At 49.9% G+C, this 25,099-nt stretch overlaps 3 protein-coding genes across 4 annotated transcripts in view; 1 reads left to right on the forward strand and 2 right to left on the reverse strand.

Moving 5' to 3' along the window:
- The window catches only part of STK4 (serine/threonine kinase 4), a 279,445-nt gene extending 269,855 nt beyond the window's left edge, over positions 1 to 9,590 (forward strand). Inside the window, exon 12 of the transcript XR_008974272.1 lies at positions 9,576 to 9,590. The gene's annotated coding sequence lies outside the window, so the exon portion shown is untranslated. The remainder of the gene's footprint in view (positions 1 to 9,575) is intronic.
- FSIP2 (fibrous sheath interacting protein 2) lies at positions 1,241 to 7,275 on the reverse strand. 2 transcript variants are annotated; one of them, XM_057424634.1, is made up of 7 exons: positions 6,688 to 7,275; positions 5,129 to 5,254; positions 4,745 to 4,906; positions 4,480 to 4,569; positions 3,994 to 4,133; positions 3,621 to 3,753; positions 1,241 to 2,075 (listed from the first exon to the last, which is right to left on the reverse strand). In XM_057424634.1, exons 3-7 carry the CDS (start codon positions 4,847 to 4,849, stop codon positions 1,356 to 1,358), a joined length of 1,188 nt encoding a protein of 395 aa, XP_057280617.1. In that variant the 5' UTR covers positions 4,850 to 4,906; positions 5,129 to 5,254; positions 6,688 to 7,275; the 3' UTR covers positions 1,241 to 1,355. The 2 variants fall into 2 exon arrangements, with proteins under 2 accessions (XP_057280617.1, XP_057280616.1); XM_057424633.1 differs by lacking the exon at positions 6,688 to 7,275 and adding an exon at positions 5,567 to 6,193.
- LOC130607508 (centrosome-associated protein CEP250-like) overlaps positions 7,471 to 25,099 on the reverse strand; it is a 29,510-nt gene continuing 11,881 nt past the window's right edge. The window contains exons 16-29 of the mRNA XM_057424653.1: positions 24,640 to 24,767; positions 24,286 to 24,455; positions 23,627 to 23,770; positions 22,858 to 23,159; positions 22,088 to 22,247; positions 21,110 to 21,422; positions 20,752 to 20,879; positions 20,372 to 20,492; positions 18,790 to 18,944; positions 14,550 to 17,900; positions 11,576 to 11,728; positions 11,264 to 11,350; positions 11,062 to 11,112; positions 7,471 to 8,694 (exon numbers count right to left, since the gene is read on the reverse strand). Of these exons, the coding sequence (XP_057280636.1) occupies positions 8,407 to 8,694; positions 11,062 to 11,112; positions 11,264 to 11,350; positions 11,576 to 11,728; positions 14,550 to 17,900; positions 18,790 to 18,944; positions 20,372 to 20,492; positions 20,752 to 20,879; positions 21,110 to 21,422; positions 22,088 to 22,247; positions 22,858 to 23,159; positions 23,627 to 23,770; positions 24,286 to 24,455; positions 24,640 to 24,767 (5,551 nt within the window). The 3' untranslated portion in view covers positions 7,471 to 8,406. The remainder of the gene's footprint in view (positions 8,695 to 11,061; positions 11,113 to 11,263; positions 11,351 to 11,575; positions 11,729 to 14,549; positions 17,901 to 18,789; positions 18,945 to 20,371; positions 20,493 to 20,751; positions 20,880 to 21,109; positions 21,423 to 22,087; positions 22,248 to 22,857; positions 23,160 to 23,626; positions 23,771 to 24,285; positions 24,456 to 24,639; positions 24,768 to 25,099) is intronic.

Genomic DNA, 25,099 nt, shown 5'->3' on the forward strand with positions numbered 1-25,099 from the left:
GTCCCATCCCATGCCATGCGATTTCACCCAATGCCATCCCATCCTGTCCCATGCCATCCCATGCCATGCCATCCCATGCCATGCCATGCCATCCCATGCCATGCCATCACATCTCCTATCATGCCATGTACATGCCACGGAACATCATGCCACGCAGTCTCATGCTGCACCATGGCATGCCATGCCTGTCGTGCTACAGCCTGCATGCCAGGCAGTGCTATGGGATGTCGTGCTACAGCCTGCGTGCCAGGCAGTGCTATGGGATGTCGTGCTACAGCCTGCGTGCCAGGCAGTGCTATGGGGTGCCGCGCCGTGCACGCAGCCAGACCTCAAATTTCATCTTAGCAAAGCAAAGCACATGCCAAACGGTGGGCTGTTATTTTCAGAGCTGATGGAGTCAGGTGCCTGAATGTTCTCCTAGTTTAAAACCACCACTCCTCATCCTATCACAACAGGCCCTGCTAGAAAGTCCCCGTGTTTCTTATGGGCCCCTTTTAAGTACCGAAAGGCTGCAATAAGGTCTCCCCAGAGTCTTCTCCAGGCGGGACAAGCCCAGCTCTCTCAGCTGTTCCTCACAAGAGAGGTGCTCCACCCTCTGATCTGTGGCCCTTCTATGGACCCTCTCCAACAGGTCCATGTTTTTCCTGTGCTGAGGACTGGACACAGACTCCCTCTCACCAGAGCAGAGGGGCAGAATCACCTCTCAACCTGCTGGCCATGCTCCTCTGGATGCAGCCCAAGATACAATTAGCCTCTTGGGATGCAAGCACACATTGCTGGCTAATGTCCCATCTCTCACCCACCAGGACCCCTAAGTCCTTCTACTCCAGGGTACCCTCAATCCCTTCATTCCCCAGCCTGTATCAATACTGGGGTTACTCTAATTTACGTGCAGGACCTTGCACTTGGCCTTGTCAAACCTGATGAGTTTCAATGGACCCACTTCTTGAGCCTGTCCAAGTCCCTCTGGACAGTATCCCACCCCTCATGTCAGCTGCACCATTCAACTTGGTATGAAATGGTGGGCAGGGAAAGGAAAGAAGGGAGAACAGGCTTTGGGATTATGCTATGCTGGTTTTCCTAATGGTCACTTGCAATACCCTGTTTCATACTGCATATTATTTGCATTTAAGTCAAGAGCCCAGTAGTTCAGCTGTCAGAAGGGGCAAGTCCCACTGCCTTTGCTACAGACAGCAGCAGGCTACCTACCTGGTGTGAATAAATAGGCACAAGCAAGCCCTTGGGAATACACTGTTTATTCTTGGAGCTGCCCAGGGCCTATATGGCCCTAGAGCCACACAGCTCTTTGGGTTCCCAGCTACTTCCCTCTTTAATGAGTTGGGCTGCAGGGGCTCCTACAGCCTGTGCAGGGCTCCTGTGTGCACAGGGGGCTCTGGCATGTGCTTACTTTTTTTCTGTAACTTCTCCTTCACAGTTTCCAGAACTTCAAGGACAACGGCTCTGATGTACTCGATCTCTGCATCCTGCTGCTCAGCTCTGGAGACAGTAGCAGAGCTTTGCATGGACGTTGCCTTGCGTGCTCCTGGGATCTGCTGTTTTAGTGGTCTGGGTGATCCTGGCCTTGACACATCCTTACGATTCAGGAACTTTGAAAACGGACAGCATCCTGCAAAGCATGACAAGATGGAGCTAACACTTTCAACAGCCTCTACGGTCGTTTCATCAATACAAGTCTGCAAAGATGCTCTGCTGGAAGCTGCTGGTTCTTCTCCAGACTTGCTCACTACGGAGGCTCTTCTGGCACCTGGCCCCCTGGATGCCAAATGCTCCAACAAGATCTCCAACACCGCTGTCACGATCTCCTGAGCCACCAGTCTAGTTTTGTCCTGGAGATCCACATAAATCTGCAAAAGCTCTGCCTCACTGGTCCTGGCAAACAACCTTCCTTTGACCCCATGGGGAGCCTTCCCTGAGGCATGGTTGGACTGATCCTGCGCCATCACTATCTTGACCTTGTCCTCAGCCAACTCTTGAAGCTCCTTCTCTTCTTCAGGCAGTAAAATCTGCAGCTGGGATATGTTCTCAGGCACTTCCTCTTTGGCACACTCGGAAGGCTAAAATGAGGAGCAGATCATGAGTGAATGTGTTCCTCTGCCTTGGTTTGCTTTCCTCTTCCTTCACAAGACCCCTGCCCAGACAAAGTCTCAGCAATCAAGCTTGAAAAGCTCTGGGTTTCTCCATAGGCCACCCAGCACACAGAGCTTTCTGGTCTCCCGTGGCCAGGAGACAAGTGTCGTGAGCACTCCTCAGAACCAAGCACTGCCATTTCGCTTAGAGCAAAGGGCACTGTAGACTCACTGGACCTCAGCACGGTGAACTATGTGCCATGGATCCTGAACTGCAAGCTAGTGGCTGCCTGGGTACTGCTGGTTGTGGCTGGAGGACAGGTCCCTGGGCACAGCGGGTACCCACAGGGGCCAGTACTTCCTGTGGGCTCACTGGCTCCAGAAGCAGGATGCGTTGGGCAGAGTTGAATGGAGGTGGGAAAACCGTAGAAGGTGCTGCAGCAGGCTCTTTGCTCCAGTCTCTTCTGCCACAGGTCTCAGCCACTCTCGGCTGAGGGTGCTGCCCTGAACCAGAGCAGCCCGTCTACCCCTTCTTGAGGCCAAATGCCAAGAATGGCTGTTTTCGGAGCAGAAGAGGGAACAATCCTTTTTCTTGTGGCACCTGGTTATTATCTGCCAGCCCAAGGAAATACATTGGCACTGATGAGGCCACACCTGGAATCCTGTGTTCAGTTCTGGGTCCCTCACTACAGGAGAGATATTGAGGTGCTGGAGTGGGTGCAGAGAAGGGCAACAGAGCTGGTGTAGGGCCTGGAGCACAAGTGTGATGGGGAAGGGCTGAGGGACCTGGGGGGTTCAGTCTGGAGAAGAGAAGGCTCAGGGGGACCTCATCGCTGCCTACAACTGCCTGACAGGAGGTTGTAGTGAGGTGGGGTTGGTCTCTGCTCCCAAGTAACAAGGGACAGGACAAGAGGAAATAGCCTCAAGCCGCACCAGGGGAGGTTTAGATTGAACATTAAGAACAATTTCTCCACCAAGAGTCAGGCATTGGAACAGGCTGCCCAGGGTAGTGCTGGAGTCACTGTCCCTGAAAGTGTTCACAAACAGTGCAGATGAGGCCCTCAGTGATACCGGTTAGTGTGGACTTGGCAGTGCTGGGGAACGGTTGGACTTGATGATCTTAAAAGGGCTTTTCCAACCTGGTTGATTCTAGGATCCTTTGGACAGGAGGCAGCCTGAAAGTCTACCATGGGCTGCCAGCCTTGTGCAAATCTGGGAAGAAGCTGCGAGTCACAAACAGCAGCATCTGAAATTGTCCTCTGCCGTCATTTGCCATTCTGCAGTTTGACAGCCTGACTGCCATGGCAGGAGGAGCTAAACCCTTCATCCTGGCACAGATACCACCCCGGGCAAAGTGTAATGTGCCCACCGCTTCTTGTCTCTGATTGCAACCCTCTAACAAGGACACGTCGCACACCAGCACAACCTCCTCTGCACCAAGCAGTGCTCGCAAGCACCCTCTCCTGAGACCTGGGTACCAAAGCGCTGCTGCACAGCAGAGGTGGTCCCCAGCACCCAGCAGTTCCTACTCACCACACCCTGTAGTGTGCTGACTGTGTGTCTCCTCTTTCCCAGATGCGTTTTGCAGCCGACCCGATGGAGGAAGCGCTGCACTTTTTCCAGTGCCTCCAGTCTACCGATCCGTTTCTCGATGACAGCGAGAATCCTGTCAAGAGACAGGAAAGCAGCTGAGAAGGAGATGCTCTATCTTGCCCATTTCCTCCTCTGCCATTCCCATCATCCTGCTCCTGGTTGCTTTGCTCTGGCAAATCCCAGCTGCCTGCCCAAGGCTCCAAACACAAACTGCACCAATGTGTTCACAGCCTTCCACGAGTGAGGTTTGTTCACTTTCTCTCAGGGACCATGGGCCCCCTTCAAGAGCGAGTGTTACTTGGCCTTTTCTTACCTCTCTCTTCTTGCCCTCTCACCACTTGGCAACCTCTTTCTTTGCTCGTGCACCAGCCACTCTCGCAGCTGAGAAACATGCAGCTCATCTGGCAGGTCAGCAGCACCCTTTAATTTGTCCACTTCTTGCCAAAGCTTGTGCTGAAAGGTGACACACGTTGTGACTTACTGTTGCTGGACAAGTGTTCATGCCTCTGCATGCTGAGGTATCCCATGGGCTCAGGACAGTGCTCTGCTTCAGCCACGCAACCAGGGCAGAAGAGAAATGCTTCCCTCGGGACCCTGCATGTTCGTACAGACCCTTCCTGCCCATGCCCAGCCCTGCACCAGCTCAGGTAGCAGCAACACCCAGGTAGGAAGCAGCCACACACCAGCTCAGATAACAGCACAGCCCTCACCTCTCCTGCACTGGCTACCTCCCCAGGATGCCATAAGCCCTTGTCACCATACCACTGACCCGTGTCCATGAACACTGCGCTTTGCCTACCTCCTCTCTCCTGAACATGTTCTCTGCATCCACCTTGAGCCTGACCAGGTGCTGCCTGTACTCATTGAACTGCTTCAAAGTGCAAACCACCTATGGAAAGATGAGGGCAGAAATCCCTCAGGAATTGTCAGGCCAGCTACTTCTGCTCCCAGGGACGTGAGCCCCACAGCCCTGTGCCATCCACCAGCAAGCAGTGGCTGCAGCAAGTGCTCTGGGAACCCCGCTTGATAGGGACTCTTTTTAACAGCCCAAAGTCCAAACCTACTCTGCCATCATAGGTGATGGAACCCTCTCTCTTCAGCATCTGCAGGTGGTCCTTGCGATGGTGGTAGGCCTGCAGATGTGGGTCATGCAGGCTGTTGTATTCCATGCTCAGCAGGCGGCAGTAGGGATCTTCCAGATTGAAAAAACCTGAAGACTGGAAAAGCTGCAAGAGAGGTTTTCCAAAGCATGAAGAAGGGAGGAGAGAGCAGCAAAGAAGTGCCAACGGCTCTGCACCAGGGAGCCAGGAGCTTCCCTCTACCCCCAAGCACTGTCAGACTGAAGGGCTACAGTGCCCACTGCAGAGCAGGTGGCCACAAGGACTTCTTTGAATGACAGGGACCCCATAAAAAAGGAGAGCTTTCCAAACCCTTCCCATTTCCTTTACCTTTCCCCCTAGTACTGCCCTGCAGAAGACAGGCTTGGTGCCGGGGTACACAGGGATCTTGGCCCCGAGCGGCAGATCCAGCAGCTGAGCATGTCCTTCTGCCAGTAACAGTCTCCTGCTCCTGAGCTAAAAAGAGGGAGGCATCAGACATTACCTCCATAAACCTCCCACCCCGATGGCAGTTGCCAGAAAGGCTCTCAGAAGACTCCAACCAAGGGGAGTACCAAGAGCAGCCCAATCAAAAGCTGCTCTCTGCTTCCTCACAGCTCCCATCCCTTCCTCAGCACCTCCTGCCTGCTTAGTCACAAACTGGGCTGAGCAGAGGCAAGAACCCCTGAAAACCCTTCCCAACCACTCTTGGACCCCTCCCAGCTCCCCAAGCACATCAGAAAGCCTTAGAGCAGCCTCACGTCCCAGGCTGCTGGGCCAAGTCCTCACCATCAGCTTGTTGCTCCTCTCTGCCTGCTTCCCCTCTGTGCTGGGCTGCATGTCTGTGCCTCCATGGCCAGCAGCGGGAGGGTGCTCCATGGCTATTCCAAGTGTTTTCCTGGGGCTGTAACCCTGCGCTGGCACATCTCACTCCAGAGGCACCCAGTGGCAGCCACCACAGATGCTGCTATGTAAAGAAGTTGCCCATTGTTGCATTGATGCGTTGCCATGTCACTGCCCGGCTGCGCCAGGGCCTGCCTGAAGCCCATCTGGCCATGCATTTGGGACGCCCATTCATGTGCATATGAATAGCATGAAACAGCACGAGAATAAAGAGTGGTCCTGCTCGGACAGGAGGCATTGGACCAACTGTAGACAGGGGCTGCTTTAGAAGCTGCGGGAGTGCCTGCAGTGCCCCCTGGCCCGAGTATATGCAGTTTCCCACGCAGGCACTGAAGAGCTGCATTTGTAGAGAAACTCAATCAAAACGGGTAGAGGCTCTACCATCAGCATGTGGGAATTAAGGCAATGCCCAAACCCAGGTCATAAATGAACTCCTGAGATTTTATTGGGAAGACCAGATGGAGTTCCAGGACCGTTTGTTCCAGCACACACACGCCTTTTGCCTTTCGGCAGGGGACAAAGCAGATAGCTGTGGGGAGTGAAGGATGCCATAGGTAGCCAGTGTGTCTGATACCTACACAACAGCCTGGGGGACCAAGTCATTCTTGGACTCTCCCAGGAGGTAGCAGGCAGCGCCTGACATTCTGCATGGGTACAGAGTGGTTCCTCTCCACCATGCTTTGCCTTCCCCCCCGTGTCCTTCTGCTGCCCCGTCCCTCTCACACATTCCTTCCGCTCTGGCAGGACTCCTCCACAGGCCACAGGCTGTAGACCTCAGAGGTACCATTGCTGCTGTCATGGAGCACCTCTGGGCCACAGTGTGTCCCCATCAGTGTCCCTTTCCATGGGTCATGCTCCCCAGACTACTGCTGGCTCTATCACTACTGGCAATCATGGGAATACAGTTGGAGTTGATGATCTTACAGGTCTTTTCCAACCTAGTTGATTCTACGATTACCAGCACCCACATGGACCACTAGAAGCAGGTAGTAGTCAGTGGGACTTACTAAACTGGGCAGCCTCTTGGCAACATGTCTGATCCAAGCTTAGGGTAGGCATCACAGCTCCCTTGAGTGGGTCAGGCTGACAGATGGGTGCCTCTGTACCTTTCAAAGTAGAGTCACCCACTACTACCACCCACTGCCTTTTTTTGGAAGCCCTGGTAGCTCTCTTTATTGGTGGGGCAATTGGCTGTTGTTCCGTTGTGGCAGGTAACACCCTGTTAGCCCCCTTGCAGAGCTGTGAAGCGGTTCCGGGTGGGCATGTCAGGCTTTGGAGGAAGCCCCTTGCTTTTATTTGTCCTCCTCCTCCTCCTTTTGTTGTTTATTTCAGTTACAGGTTCCCAACCCCCTGGATTAATGCGCTCCCTCCTTTCTGTGTGTACCGGGGGGGGACGTCTGTGGGCTCTGTGCAGTGGTCCCTCCAAGTTTGGCCTTGGAGAAAGCAATGCAGCCCCCTCCCAGCCTCCCTGATGGCCCTCAGTCTTCTGACTGCCTACTGCAGCTCAGCCATGTCTTGCTGCATCATGGCCTCTGTGCCCACCCAAACTGCAGCGTTTGCCCCATTTGCCTGCTCAAACTGCAGTGTTTGTCCTGTTTGCCTACTCAAATTGCCTTGCCATGCTTTCTGGACAGCGTTTTATCCTCTTGGAGGTGCTGCTTTTCCTGCTCCTGTGCAAGTTCTGACATGGACTTTAGCTCCTTTTGTGTCTCTTTCCATTCAGCAGAGACTCCTGGCCACTGTTTTCCCCAGCTCCAGTGCTGGAGGCAGGGGCTGCCTTGGAAACACTGAGAGGCGAGGGTGCCCACGGTACTCCCTGGCCTGTGTATATTCAGTTTCCCACACATGCACTGAAGACCTTGTTGTGACTCTGGAGGTACAATCCTGGGCCTGCTGAAGGCTTTCTGCTGCCCTCTGGGCACCTTGCTCAGCGCCTTGCAGGAGGGATGGGAGGAGAGTACCTGAGCTCCCCCGTTTCAATTGTCCCTGCTTCCTTTGATGTGACTGGCACAGGGAGGCTGAGCAGTGGCAGGACCTTCCCTGGCTGCAATTCTCTTTGTTGCTTGGATTTTCTTTCTTCCTCTAATACCTTTCTTCATGGTTTCCAGAACTTCAAGGACAATGGTCCTGGCATATTCGATCAGTTCTGCATCCGCTGCTCAACTCTGGAAACAGCCTTTTGAGTGCTCTCCTTGGCAGTCTCACACCTCACTTGTGAAACAGCAGTGTTTTGCAGTGGTTGCAACACAGGCAGCTTTGCTCTCTTCCTTTGCTCTCCTGAAGAAAGCAGAGGAGCAGCAGGACATCACTGCAAGGAGATCTCTGCTAAGAGCCTGTGCAGTGTTTTGGAGAAATAAGTGTATTGAAAAAATAAAACCAGACACAAAGTCTTTGCATACAGTACAGAGACTGCAGACATAGGAACATCCTGATGGGGAAGGCTGTGTGGAGACTGACGAGGCAGGCTATCATGGAGTGCTTTGGAAAAAGGAGGAAATTTTACCTGCTCATTGGGTTCATCCTGCTTTTCCAGGCCTACAACTGACCCCATCCACATAAGCCAGCACCAGTTTTGTCCCACCACTGCTTCTGCTGGGCAATCTGCTGTGAACACTGAACTTACTTTGGGACTCATGCCTTGAACAAAGCCCCCTGCCACAGTTCACCTGCTACAGCAGGTCCCCAACTTGGCTGCTATGGAGGCCTTTTGCTGTATGCTCGTCACGTTAACTCAGGTCATCACTTGTGCCAGATCTGGCTGTTGAGTGCAACAGCTGTCTCTCAGGAGACTGATGGTCCAGAGGTATTAGTGCCAAGCTAAGGTTCAGAGACTGACCCAGCTTTTGAGTCTCTGCCTCCAGAACAGCAGCTTTGGGCTCCCTGAGCACCGCTGCTAAGGAGTAAGACAGCTCTTGGTGAAGGTCCGACAGCTCCTGGCTGGTCTTTGCACAACACTCAATATAGTCCTGCTTGTATTTTCGTTCTTGTGCCAGCTGTGTCTGTAGAAGGGAAACCTGAAAGAGGCAAAAGGCTGAGCTCAGACAAGCCCACAGTGTCTGGACCATCCATAGCTGCTTAATACTGACTGTCAGGAAGATGCACCCTCTAATTTCCAGCCCTGACACTCTGTCCTTGTGGAATGGGAAGTAACAGGTTCCCAGAGTCGCCGTGCACTGAACTGAGATTATCAACAATTCTGAGTTTCTGGCTGGCATTCCATCCACATGTATGACACCGACACATTATATGTGTATTAAAGAGGAAGGTTCCTACAGGATTTAGTAATCAAGCTCTCTTTTTTCAACAGAGAGATCTGGGCTACTGACACTTTAGCGCCACAAGCTGCTTCCTCAGTGGGAGTGCTACCGGTTACACAAGGTACTGAAGATCTGTGCTGTTATGAACAAGTCTAAAACAAGGCTGCGTTATGAGCAAGCTTAAAAGCCTGACAGCTAACACACAGAAAGGGAGCAAACCCATTTTTCCTAATTAAAGCATTTCACAAATGAGCAGAGCATAATGTGATGAACAAAGCCCAGGAGGAAAATGATCCTCAAAGGACTGCCGAGGCCTTGAAACTCCTCAAACTCAATTAATTTCTGGCAACACAGGGCTGTGCCTGCTGTCATTTTAGTGGGAGAGACCCACAGCTCTTATGGGCTGTTAGGTTGGCACTGCAGTGCCAGCAGCTCTGGCATGTTGCCCTCTGACTGCTTGGGAGTGGAGGAGATGCACACAGAAAGTAAGACAAAGGGATTTCTTACAAAACCCAATATGCATTGGTTAGGGAATGCCTCCACTGAAGGGAGGGACAGATCTGAGCCTCCTTCTGAAACAGTAAGGGCACCTTTGGGAAACTGGGCTTGAAAAACCCTCCCATGGGAAGGCAACCCAGAGTATGAATGGGAGAAGTGGCCACCTGCTGCAAAGAGCATCCCCCAGGAAGCGGGAGATAAAGTTCCCGTTCTGCTGCTTCCCAGAGCCAGAGGAGTGCCCTGAGTAACCAGCTGAGGACTATTTTTGGAGCAGAGCACCTCACTTTTCCTGCTGAACTGCTGAAGCAGGTCCATAGTGCAGGCAGGCACAGCAGCCACAAGGGGAAGGAGCTTCAGATCATTTTCTGTAGCAACAGAACTTCAGACACTGAGGCTTCCTGGTGCAAAGGAATATATCTTTATCTCATTAAGATATACCTCGATGGCTACAGCAGTGTTCTTGGCTCACTCGCCAGATCTAAGCATCACACACTTTACTCACACAAGTCTTACATACATTTTGCTCTGACCACCTGCGAAGGTTCACCTCCTCGGGGAGACCAGGGTGTAACAGCCCCGGAAAAGTACATGGAAGAGAAGTCTGGCGGCTGCTGCTACTGCCAGTACCACTGTCAAAGGATGCAATAGGGTTCAGTACCTGGAATGCACATTCTTACACAGATAAAACAAATGTCCCTCCAATGCTTAGGTCTCTGACTCCATCCAATACTGGGATAGTGATTAGCACAGAATAGCAATACAAGACTAATGACTGCCTGAAGGCTATAAGCTCTGGCACTGCCTCATTTCCCTAAAGCTCTGATAAGATGCAAGTTGCACTGTTAATTGAGCCAAGAGAAAACAGGAAGAGTCAGCAACATGAGTAAGACTCAGTGGGAAAGTCATAGAATGACTATGGTTGGAAGAGACCTTAAAAACCTTCCAGTTCCAACCCCCTGCCATGGGCAGGGACACCTTCCACTAGAGCAGCTTGCTCCAAGCCCCTGTGTCCAACCTGGCCTTGAACACTGCCAGGGATGGGGCAGCCACAGCTTCTCTGGGCACCCTGTGCCAGTGTCTCACCATGCTCACAGGGAAGAACTTCCTAATGTCTAATCTAAATCTTCCCTCTGGCAGCTTAAAGCCACCACCCCTTGTCCTATCCTTATATGCCCTTGTAAAAAATCCCTCTCCAGATTTCTTGTAGGCTCCCTTTAGGTATTAAAAGACTGCTACAGAGTCTCTCCAGAGCCCTCTCTTCTCCAGGCTGAACAGTCCAAACTCTCTCAGCCTGTCTACACAGGAGAAATGCTCCAGCCCTTGGAGCATCTTTGTGGCCCTCCTTTACATCCTTGGAACATTCTCTATTTTCTGTCACGTTCCAGTCTTATGAATCTCCTCTCATCCCTTTCCCACCCTGCCTGACCTTTAGGCAAGTCAGAGACTAGACCTAGGTGAATGATGCTGTCTGGCCATGGCCAGCAGATATCTGACTGGGTATTTCCACTGCCCAGTGTAATCACTTCCTGCCAGCCAAGCAAAACTCGGGATGTAGCATCATGCAAAGTTGTGCCCATCAGTACAGCAGCCATAGCAGCTGCTGCTGAAAGCTTTCCTACTCCTCACCTGGTTCTGCAACTCAGTTAACTGACGACTGCAGTGCGCATGAGACTCCTCCTGTGAAGGGAACACAAGGATTTCTTTTTAGTCTCCCGCTTGACCAGGGCCATTGTCTATATTTAACTCCTACCAGGTCTGCCACTGGGATTTGCAATCATTCCCCTATATGGCCATAGCCTCTTCCCACCAAGTGAGACCCTGTTCTCACCTGTTTTGAAGCTGGCATCTTGTGCTTGTCAGATGGCAGCGACCCATCACGGTAAAACCTCCTCAGCCTCCTCCGTTCACACTCCACCTGCACGTTGGATAGGAGAAAGGGTCAGAGAAACCTGCCACCAAACAAGGAGCAAAAGGGCCTCTGGACATCATGGCAAGGAGGTTTCCACTCAGAGACTGTTAATTGCATGAGGGAACATTAGGGGCAAAAAGCTACTTGAAACAGACTATAGAAGAGAAAGCACGAGAGGACGCTCTCCAGTGGACCACAAGGCTTAGCATAGGCAGAGAAAGCCTGTTTTACCTGCTCAAGAGTCTTCCTGAGCTCTGCGTTGAGTTGCTTCAGCTCAGTCTTCTCAACTTCCAGCCTTGCAACTTGCTGCTGCAGACGTTCCAGCCGCTGTGACAGGAGCCTCTTCTCTGAGAGCCATGATTGCTGCTCTCCTTCTGCAACAGCCTGGTGAGGAGATTCAGAGGAGATTATGTGAGCTGGTGCCACATGAAGGTCAGAAAGTTGTTACAATCAGCAAGCTGGGGAGAGTGACAGGACTCAGAAATGGACAGTGCTAAGTCCCTTCTCCTCCTCCTGGTCCACGGGCCAAAACAACATACACTCTTCCTAGGAGCCTTCCTCCAGATCACCTCAGTGAAATGGAGTTGTTTGCTCTGCTGATACATATACAGTGCTATAAGTAGTCTTGATATCAGCACTGTAATGATCTATATGGATGCCACTGAAATCTCCCACGGTTTTCACATTTCTTGCCCTTGTCACTTCTCTGCTTCAACAGAGAAGAAATTCACTTCTCTATCAATAGATCCCAGTACCAGTAATCATCCTGATTAAACTCATAGTAATATTTACCAACTAATGTATAAAGCCTTTTATTAGTAGCATGTTTTATATGATCGTATAGTAACATAATGCTAAAAGTATTGGCAGTCCCAGGCAAGTGTGCAGCACAGGCTGTTGCAGCAGTTCCACTGGCAGTACCTAGGTCAGATCATCCTGGAGAAATCCACACTGATTTGCCTTCCTGCATTTTGGACTGTGCCCCAAGTACACCCTGAATGTGCAATGAAGACTTTAACCTGACCTGGCAATGGTATGAATTCCATTGGTTTCAATACATGGGACAACCTGTACCTCAGATATCGACAACTCTGAAAGCATCCTAGAATCATAGAATCAAAGAATAGATAGGGTTGGAAAGGACTTTACCATCCTCCAGTTCCAACCCCCCTGCCATGGGCAGGGACACCTCACACTAAACCCTGCCAACCAAGGCTCTGTCCAACCTGGCCTTGAACACCGAGAGGGATGGAGCATTCACAGCATCCCTGGGCAACCCATTCCAGTGCCTCACCACCCTCACAGTAAAGAACTTCTTCCTTATATGCAATCTAAACTTCCCCTGTTTAACTTTGAATCCGTTACCCCTTGTCCTAGCACTATAGTTCCTAGTGAAGAGTCCCCCTCCAGCAGCCCTAGAGCCCCCCTTCAGATACGTTTCTTCCCGTTCCTACTGCCCTGTTCCCTGCCCTGTGGCAGAGTCCCGCTCTCCCCAGCGTGTGGCAAACACAATGACCATCAGTAGCCTCACTGAAATGACCTTGTGCTGCCTGTTTCCAGGGCTGGTCGACAGGGAAGTTTTCACGCTGTTGGATGTTTTCTGTAGAAGAGTTCCAGTTTTCGTTGAAGATTGTTGCTGTTTTAAGAAGATTGTTCATTTTTCACATAGGACTTGTAGGTTTAGGTAGAATAGGTGTAGTTTTAGGAATAAGCGTTGTTCTTTTAGGTAGAATAGGTGTAGTTTTAGGTAGAAGAGTTGTATTTTTGAGAAGAACGGTTGTTCTTTGTCGTTTATTTTGTTTATTTTTTGTTGTTTTGTAAATACATTTCTTGACGTTCTCCTGACCCAGTCTCTCTTTGTATTCACTGCGATCACACGTGGCTTTGGCAGACAAGTGGTTTCCAGTTGCTCTGAGCTCCCAGGGCTGGAGGGGCCATGGGGGCTGGCGCTGGGTGCTGGGGCACCCCAAGTGTCCTCACGTGGGCTCCCTGCCCTGGCAGAGTGGCTCTTTCAGGCTCTCTGCAGCTGTGGGCAGGGATGGGCACGGGCCAGGCACCAGAGGTGAGGGTGCTCACACCGACTACTTGGTGGCTGCAGGGCACCTGGTCTGGTGCTGCCATCGGGCACAGCCCGGGCCAGCGCTGACCAAAGCTTCTCGGGCTGCTCCTCAAGCTGGGGGAAACACGGCCACGTACAAGGCATCAGTCATGGAACCCCAGAATCACAGCGTGCCCAGGCTCGCGTCACTGCGCGGAGCAGCCTGCGCCCGGCATCCTCTTGGATGCTGCTGCTGCCCAAACCAAGCCTTTTCCCCCCTTCTGTCCCTTCCTCTCACTGAGTCCCTCAGTCCCCATCCCACACGCTGGGAAGAGGGTCTGGGGCTGGAGCTGCTTTGGGATACCAGGTGTTGGCGGCTGCAGCTGGAGCCATGGTCACCTGCCAGTGCTGTCATGTGGGACCCTGCAAGCGGGCAGGGAGGGGGAGCGGCCAGCAGGAGAGTGGCAGCCAGGTGCAGGGGGAGCTGCTGCGTGCTCATGTTCATTTTCTCATCCACCAGCACCCCCAAGTCCTTCTGCGCAGGGCTGCTCTCAAATCTCTTCTCTGCCCAACCTGTAGCTGTGCCTGGGATTGCTCCCACCCAGGTGTAGGACCTTGCACTTGGCATGGTTAAACCTCATCAGCCCGCCTCACAAGCGTGTCGAGGTCCCTCTGGATGGCATTCCTTCCCTCCAGGGCATCAACCCAACAACACAGCTTGGTGTCATCGGCAAACTTGCTGAGGGCGCACTCAATCCCACTGTCCATGTCAGCAACAAAGATGTTGAACAAGACCGGTCCCAGCACCCATCCCTGAGGGACACCACTGGTCTCCAGCCGAGAGATGGTCCTCTAAGCACCAGCAACATAACTGCTCAGCAGCCATTAGCACCCAATTGTAAGTTTAGCACATCAGTCTGGTCAAATGAGCCCTTCCCTTTCCATGCCAAATCCTAAACACAATGTGTTGCCTAAGCTTGCCTAATAAGAGAGAACCAAATACCCATCCCCAGCTTTCACATTTGAGTTAATTTTAACAGCAAGCTCCCTTTTTGGCTAAGCAGATAGTATGCTCATGGGGATGTATATTCTCGTCTATTTACGGGAAACATCATTAGAATCCTTTCTAGATGTTTTAGTTGACTGATGAACAATCATAGTGCCTACCTGGTGATGAAACCGGTCCGTGTCCCTCTCCGAAACCGCAGTCTGAAGGATGGCTATTTCTTTCCTCAAAGTCCCATTGGCCAATTCACACTTCCTAAGGGCAAGGGTCAGGGCTTGTGCTTTCTCCTTCCATTCAATTTCTCCACTTTCAGTCTGCTTCAAAATAGCAATCACACGCTCCAATTCTTTCCCCTTTGCCTTCCTTTCATCTTCCAGTTGCTGGGTTAGCTCCTTCTGCCTTTGCAAGGAATGGTCTCTCTCTTGGAGCACTCTCTTCTTCTCTGTTTCCACTTCCTCCCACTTTTGGAGCTTTTGGATTAGTTTCTTTAGGGTGTCCCCTTCATCTCTCCATTGCAAAACTGATGTGAATTGTTTTAGGAGTTCGCTTTGCCTCTGAAGCTCTTGTTCTTTTCCTGTCAGAGTCTTCTCTAAATTCCTGACTCTGTTTTGCTGGGACTTTATCTCTTCCTCCTTCTTTGTCAGAGTCTGCTGAACATGCTGGAGATCTTCCTGAAGAGCTCTTACTTCCTTTTCTAACTCTTTTTGCTCACTGTGATCCTTGGTTTCTCGCTCCCTCTCACACAAGATGTCTTCCAGGACCTTCTCTTGCTCTTGGTGATGTCTAACCGCCTCGTTGCTCACAGTTAGCCTAAACTGGAGATTCTGCAAGGTCTTTAATTCCTCTTCTCGGTGCTGGAGTTTTTGTTTCAGAGCTTCATTGTCTCCATCCCTCTTCCTCACCACTTCCTCAAGCAGATTCACTTGCTTCTGGCATGATGTTAGTGCTATTTTCATGCTTTCACCCTGAAGCTGTAACATGCTCATTTGCTCTGTCTGCTTGAGGAACTCCAAACGCTTCTCCTTCAACATCCTGCTCATTTCTTCTAGATCCTGCTCTAGACTCTTGGCTTGCTTGCCTTCTAACTCCTTCTGCTCCTGAAGGTCCTGCACATGCTCCTGCAAAGACATTATCTCTTGATCTTTAGCTTCTAGAGAAGATTCAGCATGTTCTAGGTTTTGCAGTACGGCTTTAGCCTGCATTGCTGCCTCCTCCTTTTGCCGCTGAAGCTCAGAGACAGCCTCCTCCAGAACCCCTATCCTTTTTTCTCTTTCTTTCAGAGTCAGTTCTGTAGCTTGAAGATTTGTGTGCTCAGCTTCAAGTTTTTCCTCCTTTTCCCTGCATGCCTCACATTCCTTTCTAAGGGATAAAATTTCTTGTTCCTTTTCCTTCAGTGCCACTTCAAGATGGTGCAGAATTTTTCTCTGCTGTTCAGAGTCTTGTTCCTGTTTTTGGAAGGTCTCAATCACTTCCTTCTGAGATTCAATCATGAAATCCTTATCTTTCAGTATTGCCTTTGTGTATTCTAAGTCTCTGTGTAAGACATTCATCTTTTCTTCTGTTTTTTCCTCATAGCTCCTCGTTTGTTGCTTTTGGATGTCTATGAGTCGGTCCTTTTCTTTTAAGGTTTCTAAGGTCTGGTCCAGTTGGTCACGGAGAGTCCTCAACTGCATTTCCATGGTTTCTTCAGCTTCCTGGATTTGTTTTTGTTGTGACTCAAGCTCTTGATCCTTCTTAGATAAAGAAAGTGCCATCTTTTCCACTTTACCATGAAGCTCTTGAAGTTGCCCCTCTTGCTGCTCCTTGTACTGCTGCAAGAGTCTTAACTGATCCCTTTGAGAATCACACTCACTCTCTCTGTCCCTGAGACCTGCCCTCAGGTGTTCAAGGCTTGCCTGCAGAGATTTCACCTGTTCTCTGTGCATTTCCAGTTCTTGGATTTGCTGAGTCAGAGACACAAGCTCTGAGTTTTTCTCCTTCAAGTTTCCTTTCATATGATCAAGATCCAGAAGCAGATTTCTCACTTGTGATGCACCGTGTTGTTCTAGCATCTTTATTTTCCCTTCCTGGAATTTGATCTCCTGATCCCTCTCCTCCAGCTCTTTGCTCACCTTGCTGACAGCAGCCCTCTGCATTTCTCGCTGCTTCTCCAGCTCCTGTATCTGCTCTTGCTGAGACCTGATCTCCTGCTCTCTCTCCTGCAGCTCTATACTCATCTTGCTGACAGCAGTCCTCTGCATTTCTCGCTGCTTCTCCAGCTCCTGTATCTGCTCTTGCTGAGACCTGATCTCCTGCTCTCTCTCCTGCAGCTCTATACTCATCTTGCTGACAGCAGTCCTCTGCATTTCTCGCTGCTTCTCCAGCTCCTGTATCTGCTCTTGCTGAGACCTGATCTCCTGTTCTCTCTCCCGTAGCTCTTTGCCCACCTTGCTGACAGCAGCCCTCTGCATTTCTTGCTGCTTCTCCAGCTCCTGTATCTGCTCTTGTTGGGACCTGATCTCCAGGTCCCTCTCCTCCAGATCCTTTCTCATCTCAGTCCTCTGCATTTCTTGCTGCTTCTCCAGCTCCTGTATCTGCTCTTGCTGAGACCTGATCTCCTGCTCTCTCTCCTGCAGCCCTATGCTCATCTTGTTGACAGCAGTCCTCTGCATTTCTCGCTGCTTCTCCAGCTCCTGTATCTGCTCTTGCTGAGACCTGATCTCCTGCTCTCTCTCCTCCAGCTCTATGCTCATCTTGTTGACAGCAGTCCTCTCCAGTTCTTGCTGCTTCTCCAGCTCCTGGATCTGCTCTTGCTGGGACCTGATCTCCTGCTCTCTCTCCTGCAGCTCTTTGCCCATCTTTCTCACCTCAGTCCTCTGCATTTCTTGCTGCTTCTCCAGCTCCTGTATCTGCTCTTGTTGGGACCTGATTTCCTGCTCTCTCTCCTGTAGCTCTTTGCCCACCTTGCTGACAGCAATCCTCTCCAGTTCTCGCTGCTTCTCCAGCTCCCATATCTGCTCTTGCTGGGATCTGATCTCCTGGTCTCTCTCCTCCAGTTCTTTGCTCACCTTGCTGACAGCAATCCTTTGTTTTTCTTGCTGCTTCTCCAGCTCCTGTATATGTTCTTGCTGGGATGCCACCTTCTGTTTTTTCTCTGTTATGTCCTTAATAAACTGATCAAGAGTAGCTTTATGCACTTCTTCCTGGTTTTCCAGCATTCTCATCTGTTCCTGGTATAACTTCATTTCTCCCTCTCTCTCTGACAGGATGGCAGTCATATGAGCGAGGGTCTCCTGCAAAGCTTTTATCTCCGATGCCTCTTTCTGGAGCATCTGGATTTTCTCCCGCTGGGTTTCCACTTCCTCATTTTTAATTTTTAAGAGGGACAACGTGGTTTGAAGCTCTTGCTCGAGGCAGTGATTCGTGTCTGTTGCTGTGTTTGCTCGAGCTTCAGAGGCTGACACTGATTCCTGAAGAAGTTTCACCTCTCCTGCCAGTTTCTCTTTAACTGCATGTAGTCTGTCCCGTTCGTGCTGCAAAACAGGGAGAAAAAGGCTCAATAATTCCATTGTTGTGTCTTTTCATATTGGATTTGACTCCTGCTCTAGTGGCAGTCAAGGGCTGCCTGCTCTCTCCCTGCCTCTTGAGATGCTGTGCCACCCTATACATTGCATCTTTCCCAGATGACTCAGCCAGCTCCACCTTCCTTTTTGCCCTTCCCTGAACCTAGCTCCAGTGTGTTCTCTTGGGGAGGAGCTGCCAGAACTGCAGCCAGGATTTAAAGTCCAGATTAAGCACGATTTAGGCAGTGGCTCGATGATGCCACTCTATTAGGAATAAAAAAGAGAACACTTCATTTCCCTTTTTATTATTTGTTTGAACCTCTATTGTGCAGAATTGTCATGGGTTCATCCTCTAGAACCCCACTGTCCTCTCTTGAAGGAGTAATAGATCAGTGTCTGTCATTCTGTGTTTGAAACCAGGTCTAGTTTTCCCCTTGCAGACATATATATTTAGCTGGATCAGCATTCCGGTTTCTCAAATTTGTCTCCTTTCTCCCCACTGTCTGCTCTCAGATGGGTAACACTGAACAGTTTTCTCTATGAGCAGACTTTGTCTTCTCACCCTTTTCCAGATCAGTATTTAGAAATCTACATCTGCATTTGGACACAGCATGACCTGTAAATAGAGGTAAGTTTGAAAATTATTTTCACTAAAGCTTCAAGGCAAAAGTCTTCAGAATTGAGGAAAAGAAGCACCCTGAATCATAACTGGGGTTTTATGTGACTGCAGCATCTTTTCCTACTTACTCAGAAGGATGCAACTGGGAAAATTAAACTGAAAAACTTGCTCTTTAAGAATTCTTAACAGAAGGCCAAAGAAATGTAAGAAACGGCCTTTCGCAGCATCTGCCAGCCTCACCAGGACATCCTTTCTTTGCTCCTCAGCGCTCTCAAGTTTCCTTTCCAAAGATGCCACCTCTTGACGTAGAGTCATAACCTCCTCCTTTAAAGCAGCGGCCTCTTCCTGCAGGACAGCTTGTAGAGAGTTCTTCTTGTGTTCTGCCATCTGTGTCTCTGCAAGCAGTAAAGGTGAAGGTGAAAGGGAAAGCAAGACCAAAGGACAGAGAAAATGTAGTATCTGTCTGCCTGCAGTTTCCAGGCCCACAAGGACTTTCAAAGCAGACATAAATCAAGGAAAGTTCAGTCAGAGAAAAGAAGAATTAATGTGGCAAGGTTCAAAAGAATGTGAAAACGTGTTTGCTCTTCTGCTTGGTGAAAGGCCAGAGCTAAGAGCATGGCAGCACATCACCCACAGCGTCAGATGCAGGTAGAACTGACATTGATGAAACAAGGAGAGAGACAGTAGATCAGAGTCAGATCTAGTGTCCTAAATGAAAAGGAAGAAGCAGCAAAAATGAAGGCTGACTGGGACACAGTTAATTGGCTGGGAAGGCTGATGTTACAGAGAAGGACAGACATCAATGTTGTACTTGAAGTGTACAAACTAAACTGACAGGAACTAAAGATGGAAAGAACCAAGTGGGACAAGCAGGATCCATCCAGTGATAGAATTTAAAGTCTACAAGCTGTTACCATATGTAGTAAGAACTATAGATGTTCCAGAAAAAGTGATGATCTGAGGCTTTGGAAACTGTCCTGTAAAGACTCTGAAAAATGATGGGAAATTCCATCTTAGAGAGGGAACAGGAAGAAATACTGATCAGGTGAAGGTACTACATGAGTAAGTGACAAGCTGTGGGGGAGGCACTGAGCAATGCCCACATTTCCCTGTTCCTGTAGTCTGAGACAAGGAAAACAAGACACGAGATGAAAAGCAAATCTCACGGGGAGAATGGGAAAACAAGGACAGAGAAAGGAGCAGTGATGCCTGTCCATATGTGACATAGACAGCCCAATACCCTGGAGGCTCTGAGCGAGCCCGGAGATTAGAGGAAGAGGTCATAGCTACACATGAAAACAGTTTATAGATAAATGCAATGTTAATATGGTACCAAAGGCATAAGAAGGAAGTCGCCAGGGACGTAAAAACCTATGTTTGCTATGGCAGTGAGCTCAGACATGAGATCAGTATCAGCAAGAAAACAGCTAAGAAGGATGGACAAGCTCATACATATACACAGGAGCTCAACATTGAACTAATGCTCTGTGAATCTGCCATCTAAGAGGAAAATGAAGTCAATACAGACAAGGCTTTTAGCTGGTTGGTGCTTTTAAAGAGCATACAGAGAAGGATGCTGTGAGGCATCAAGCTGCACCTTCTTAGCAGTGACATGCAACCTGAAAGGCACCACGTCTGCACATTATCACCAGCAGCACACTGGACCTTTCTCCGTGAAAGGCCTTAACATGGTTCTATCGGTGAGTCTCATGCTTGTTGTTCTCCTTCTCTTCCCATCTCCAGGCACTGTGTGTTTCCCCTGCCTGGCATGAGAGATCCCTGCTGGTCAGACAATCAGCGGGTTGGAAAGGAGGATCTGTACCTTCCTGGCTTTGAGCCAACTGTTTCTGCAGCTCTTGATTGTGGGCACTGAAATGGTCCCTCTCAGCTTGCCTCTCGCTCAGCTCCAGCTCAAAGTCCTGGATCTTCTTCCTTGAATCACTCTGGAAGGGGCAAGAAGGGAAGTATCACCTCACAGAGCCACTGCTGGCAGGAGACAAAGATGTGCAAACACCAAGGCAGAAATAGCCACGGCAGGAGGGGACAACTGGACAGTAAATGTGATCATGAGTCTCCTTTCTCCCTATGGCAGCAAGCCAACCTGACCTATAAGAATTTACAGCTGTTCTGGCTTTGGCAATCTGCTTGTCAGTTCAGTCTAGCAGAGGTACAGGGCTTCTGGATGCAATGGACACACATTACCAGATCAAGCTGAGTCTGCTTCAGGTGCTGGCGCAGGTCTTGCAGGGCTGCTGCCACTCTGTCCACTGTGAGCTCTGCAGGGAGGTCCCTGGCCTGAGAAACAGTCAGATCCCAGATATGGTCCTGTTCTGAAGAGAGAAGCCATTCTGTTTCAAGATTGAATTGAACGGTCTCCAACACACAAGGCCTCTTTATTCACTGGAGAAGGTGGCAGTGCCTTTAAAACTTCCCAAGGCTTGAGTCAGCCTAAACTGAAAGGATGATTCTATCCTATCAGGATTGCAAAGAACCACACCTCCCTCCATCTGCTCTCCTCTAGGTGCCCTACAGACTTGTTAACCCAGTCTCCCACGCTTGCCTGGACTCCAAGTGACTAAGTCTCTGCTGTCACAGATCATGTGGTGCAGAACCAAGTGCAGTTTGTCCAGCTGGGACTGGGCTTCACAGTGGGCACTGTTAGCCTGCTGACACTCCATGGCCAGTGCCTTTGCTCTGTTCTCTGTGCTACAAAGCCTCAGCTGCAGTTCAGACATCTCAGCCTCCAGCACGTGCAGAGAGTCCTTCAAGCACCGCTCGCCTGCTCGGGACTCCTCCAGATCCTGCAGCAGTTGCTTCTCCCGAGCTGCCAGGTCAGCCTCCTTCTCCAGCACTACCTCCTGCAGTGACTGTATCTGTAACACAGATGCACAGAGCCTCAGAGACAGTGCTGCTGCTGAGGCAGCAGAGAAGGAAGGAGAAGAAATGAAGGAAAAATTACTTCAAGCAAAAACCACATTAGAAACAGAAAGCTCAAAGCCAAGGACTCAGAACAAAATCAGCTAGAAACAGGTATGTGGAGGCTAGGGGCCCAAAAAGAAGTATCCCCATCCCAAAATGAATGGCCAAACTGTCTGGCTTTCATGCTTTCCAACCTCAGAAATGAAGCTCTCCTGTGTGTGGAGACGGGTTTGTGGGGAAGCGGGGTCGGTTAGAGGGTGAGGTGGCAAATCAAGCATCCCTGCATGGAGGGTGGGGCTTCCAGGGATGCTTGGGAGCAGAAGGGAAGACAATCAGCATCCTTTATGGTGCATCTCCAAAAGGCCAGATGATCTGGCTGCACCTTCCACAGACTGCAATAACCAGGTTGCTTAGTGCCCAATAAAGGTAGAAACACCATCTGGGGACATCATTTGTAATAGAGATCCTGGGAAGCTCCAAAGGAGTCTTCCATTTCTCCTCAGAGGGTTAATGGCTCAACGTCTCTGGGCAGAATACAGGAGCGTATGTTGTTGGGAGGGAAAATGAACTGGGGCCTACAAACTGTCCCTGGAGAAGGGGATGCTAGTGCCCACGCCACCTGGTTGTTGAGCTCTTTTATTTCTCTTCTGTGGTCTGTATGGAGCTGCTGGGCCTGGTGAACGGCAGAGAGAAGCTGAGACACTTCGTTATGCTGGGCAAAGTTCTTTTCTTCCAGGGTTTTGAGGCTCTGCTCCTTCTCTTCCAGAGACAGGGTCAGCCTGAAAGAGAGAGCATGCAACCCATTACTATATAGTAAAACATTTAATAAACTCTTAGGACTTCCACCACCACAGGGAAAATTGCTTTGTCTGAGGTTTGTCTACACAACCAGGCTGCTTGTTCAGCACTCCTGTTTCTTGTGTGCCTCACAGGGGAATCCAGCTCAGTTCAAAATCATGGTTTTAAGATGGCTTCTGCCAACCAAAGGTGTCAGGGTGGAGGACTGATACAGATCCCCAATATTTAAAGTTTACTGGACCCAAGGTGGAACTGATGGATCTATCTAGCTCATTGTACTGCAGCTTTCCTGCCTCCTTTGGTGTGTTTCAGGTTTGAAACACCTGAAAGTTTCATTTACATTATTAACACGCTGATTTAACAAAACACCTTTTAAGGAAAGGACTACTCCAAAAGCCACTGTCTTCAGAAAAACTGTCACTGAAGGATTAAAAGAAATGAAAATGAAAGACATCAAGAGAATGAGACATCTGCATGGGGAGTTCAGAGCTCTGCTTTGCCAGAAATGCTGCCACAGCCCCTTTTATATGCAAAGATCTGGAAGAGGGAATCCATTAAACAGACTGGAGAGTCTCACAGGCTTTCACTTACCTGGCTTTTTCGCTCTCTAGGACCTTCAGCGAGGCCTCAAATTCTGTGTTGTGACGCTCTACTTCTTCCCATCGACTCCTCTCCCCCTCCAAGGACCGCAGACACATCTGCAGCTCCTTGTTCTGATGTTCTACCTCCTCCCATTGACTCCTCTTCTCCTCCAGGACCTTCTGGAGGTGCGCAACCTCCAGCACCTTCTGTCTTGACAGTTCCTGTGCCTCACTCAGATCTTGTTGAGCTTTGCGGCCAATCTCTTGCTGGGACTCTTCAGAGGCTGCCAGCTGAGATGTCAACTCCTCCACCTCAAGTAAAACATAACAAAGCAGTCAAAGACTACAGCTTGTCCCAGGCAGCCGTATCACATAGTGTGAGCAAAAGGAAAGAACAACTGGAAATTTCACCCTAGCATGAAAATACTGGATCCACACTGGAGAGAGGCAACTTGCTTAAAAATCTGAGTGGGTCATCATGTTCAACTGAAAAAGCACCTTAAAAAACAAGGCTAGCAGCAACAGGCCAGCAGAAATCCGTTCTGATGATGGATTCGTTCTAGCAAACAGGCCAAAGGACTAGCTCATCTGTCCAGAGCAGCAGCTGAGATTCAGCTGCCAGTAAGTCTCCTTTCAGACCAGTGGAGATGGAGACCACAGGATGATGGCAGCCCGAGGGACTACCCCATCAGCCTGCTGTTTGCAACAGAAAGGCAAGATGGAGACCAACCAGAGACCACCTATTTCATGACTGGAGTAGCTATTGCTGTTTCAGTCACCTGTTTCTGTAGAGCATCTCTCTGCTGAAGAAGGACATTCGCTTCCTCTTTGATGGTTTTAATTTCTTCTTTGTGCTGTTTCTCCACTGCCTTGATCTTACTCTGAGCTTCCTGCAGCTCTGCTTGCAGCTTTTCTGTGATGTTCTGTAAGCACAAATGGAGAGCAAGTTACTGGGACTGGCTATCAGGTTCAGCTTCCTCCTCAGTAAAGGGACCAGCAGCCTGATAATCTAGTCACAAGACAGGCCATGAACTTAAGCACCAGGAATAAGGTCTGTTACAGATACTTCAAGCCCAAATTTAGCACCTCTGTTGACCACATGAAAGGACAGAAATGGAACAAAGCTTCTGTGACAGCAGTTGCCAGCAAGGTCAGGAGTCACCTTCATGGTAGACAGGAGTCTGGTAAGATCCTACCCCCTTGCTGCAACCCTCTGCTGAACTCATCTTAGGCCCACACTGAATCTGAGCCTGCATTTACTGTCCCACCATAGGCCTGTGGGTCTCGACATGTCTTCAAGTACAAGCCATTGGCTCTGCTACCTGGCCTAGCAACATGTGGCTTATGACAGATGCCATTTCACATCCTCAGGCTATTATTAATCTAAAGCCAGCCCACAAAGCTTGCTGGAAGAATTCAGAACCATATTGGTCCTTACCAGGTCTTGCAGGAGCTTGTTTATTTCCACTTCATGATCACTTTGACACAGTTTGAGAGTACTGTCATACTGTTGCTCTGTCTGCAGGAGCTGTTGCGTCATGTCTTCCCGTTCCTGCCTCATCAGAGATCTCTCTGTTTCCAGCTCCCATTGAAGGCACTTCACTTCCCCTGCAAACACAAAGGGCAACATTCAGAGTCTACAAAGAAATGGTTCTGACTTTACTGAATGCAAATTTCAGTGTAGGAGGGATCTCCCTCCAGCTCCTTCACTCCTCAGAAGCACTGCAGGGAGCTGTTCTTATACCACTTTGGGCAGAAGGGTCACCAGGAGCCAAGCACATGAAGCTCTCACCTTGTATCACCTCCTTGGCCTGCGTGACTGCGTGTAGCTGCATTTCCAGCTGACTCCTGGAAATTTCCACCTGAGATAAGCGCTGCTGAGCCTCAAACAAGCTGGATTCCAGGGTGTCCTTCACTGATCTGCAAGTTATGAATACAAAGAGAAATGAGTTTCTTGCTCCTGACACCCACAAGGAGTTACTCCAGTAAGAAACCATTCAAGATCCCTACCCCCGAGTATGGAAAGTTGTATTCAGGGAGCATATTTATACCATTTAAAATAGCAATGCAGGCCCCTCTGAGGGAACGTCCGGGCCTTCCTTGTGACCTACAATACACAGTAAGACCATTTGAACTGGATCTCAATAGTCAAATCTTAAATTGTTCTTGTCTGATCTATGACACATGGGTAGCTCTGCCCCCTAAGTCTGTGCCAGCAAGCAAAAGCCCAGCCTCTCCTCACAGCCTTTACA

The sequence above is a fragment of the Pezoporus wallicus genome, unplaced genomic scaffold (genome assembly GCF_028554395.1).
Source record: "Pezoporus wallicus isolate ANWC-B61680 ecotype Strahan unplaced genomic scaffold, APGP_CSIRO_Pwel_v1 contig_11996, whole genome shotgun sequence".
Lineage (NCBI taxonomy): Eukaryota > Metazoa > Chordata > Aves > Psittaciformes > Psittacidae > Pezoporus > Pezoporus wallicus.

What these genes read in the sequence shown, in the direction of transcription:
- FSIP2 (XM_057424633.1), bottom strand. Translation starts at nt 5,656, where the DNA reads ATGGAGCACCCTCCCGCTGCTGGCCATGGAGGCACAGACATGCAGCCC. An exon ending in CCATCACCTATGATGGCAGA is followed by an intron (nt 4,570 to 4,744) that starts GTAGGTTTGGAC and finishes ATCTTTCCATAG; the next exon opens with GTGGTTTGCACTTTGAAGCA. An exon ending in GAGAGGGCAAGAAGAGAGAG is followed by an intron (nt 3,754 to 3,993) that starts GTAAGAAAAGGC and finishes GTCTCTTGACAG; the next exon opens with GATTCTCGCTGTCATCGAGA.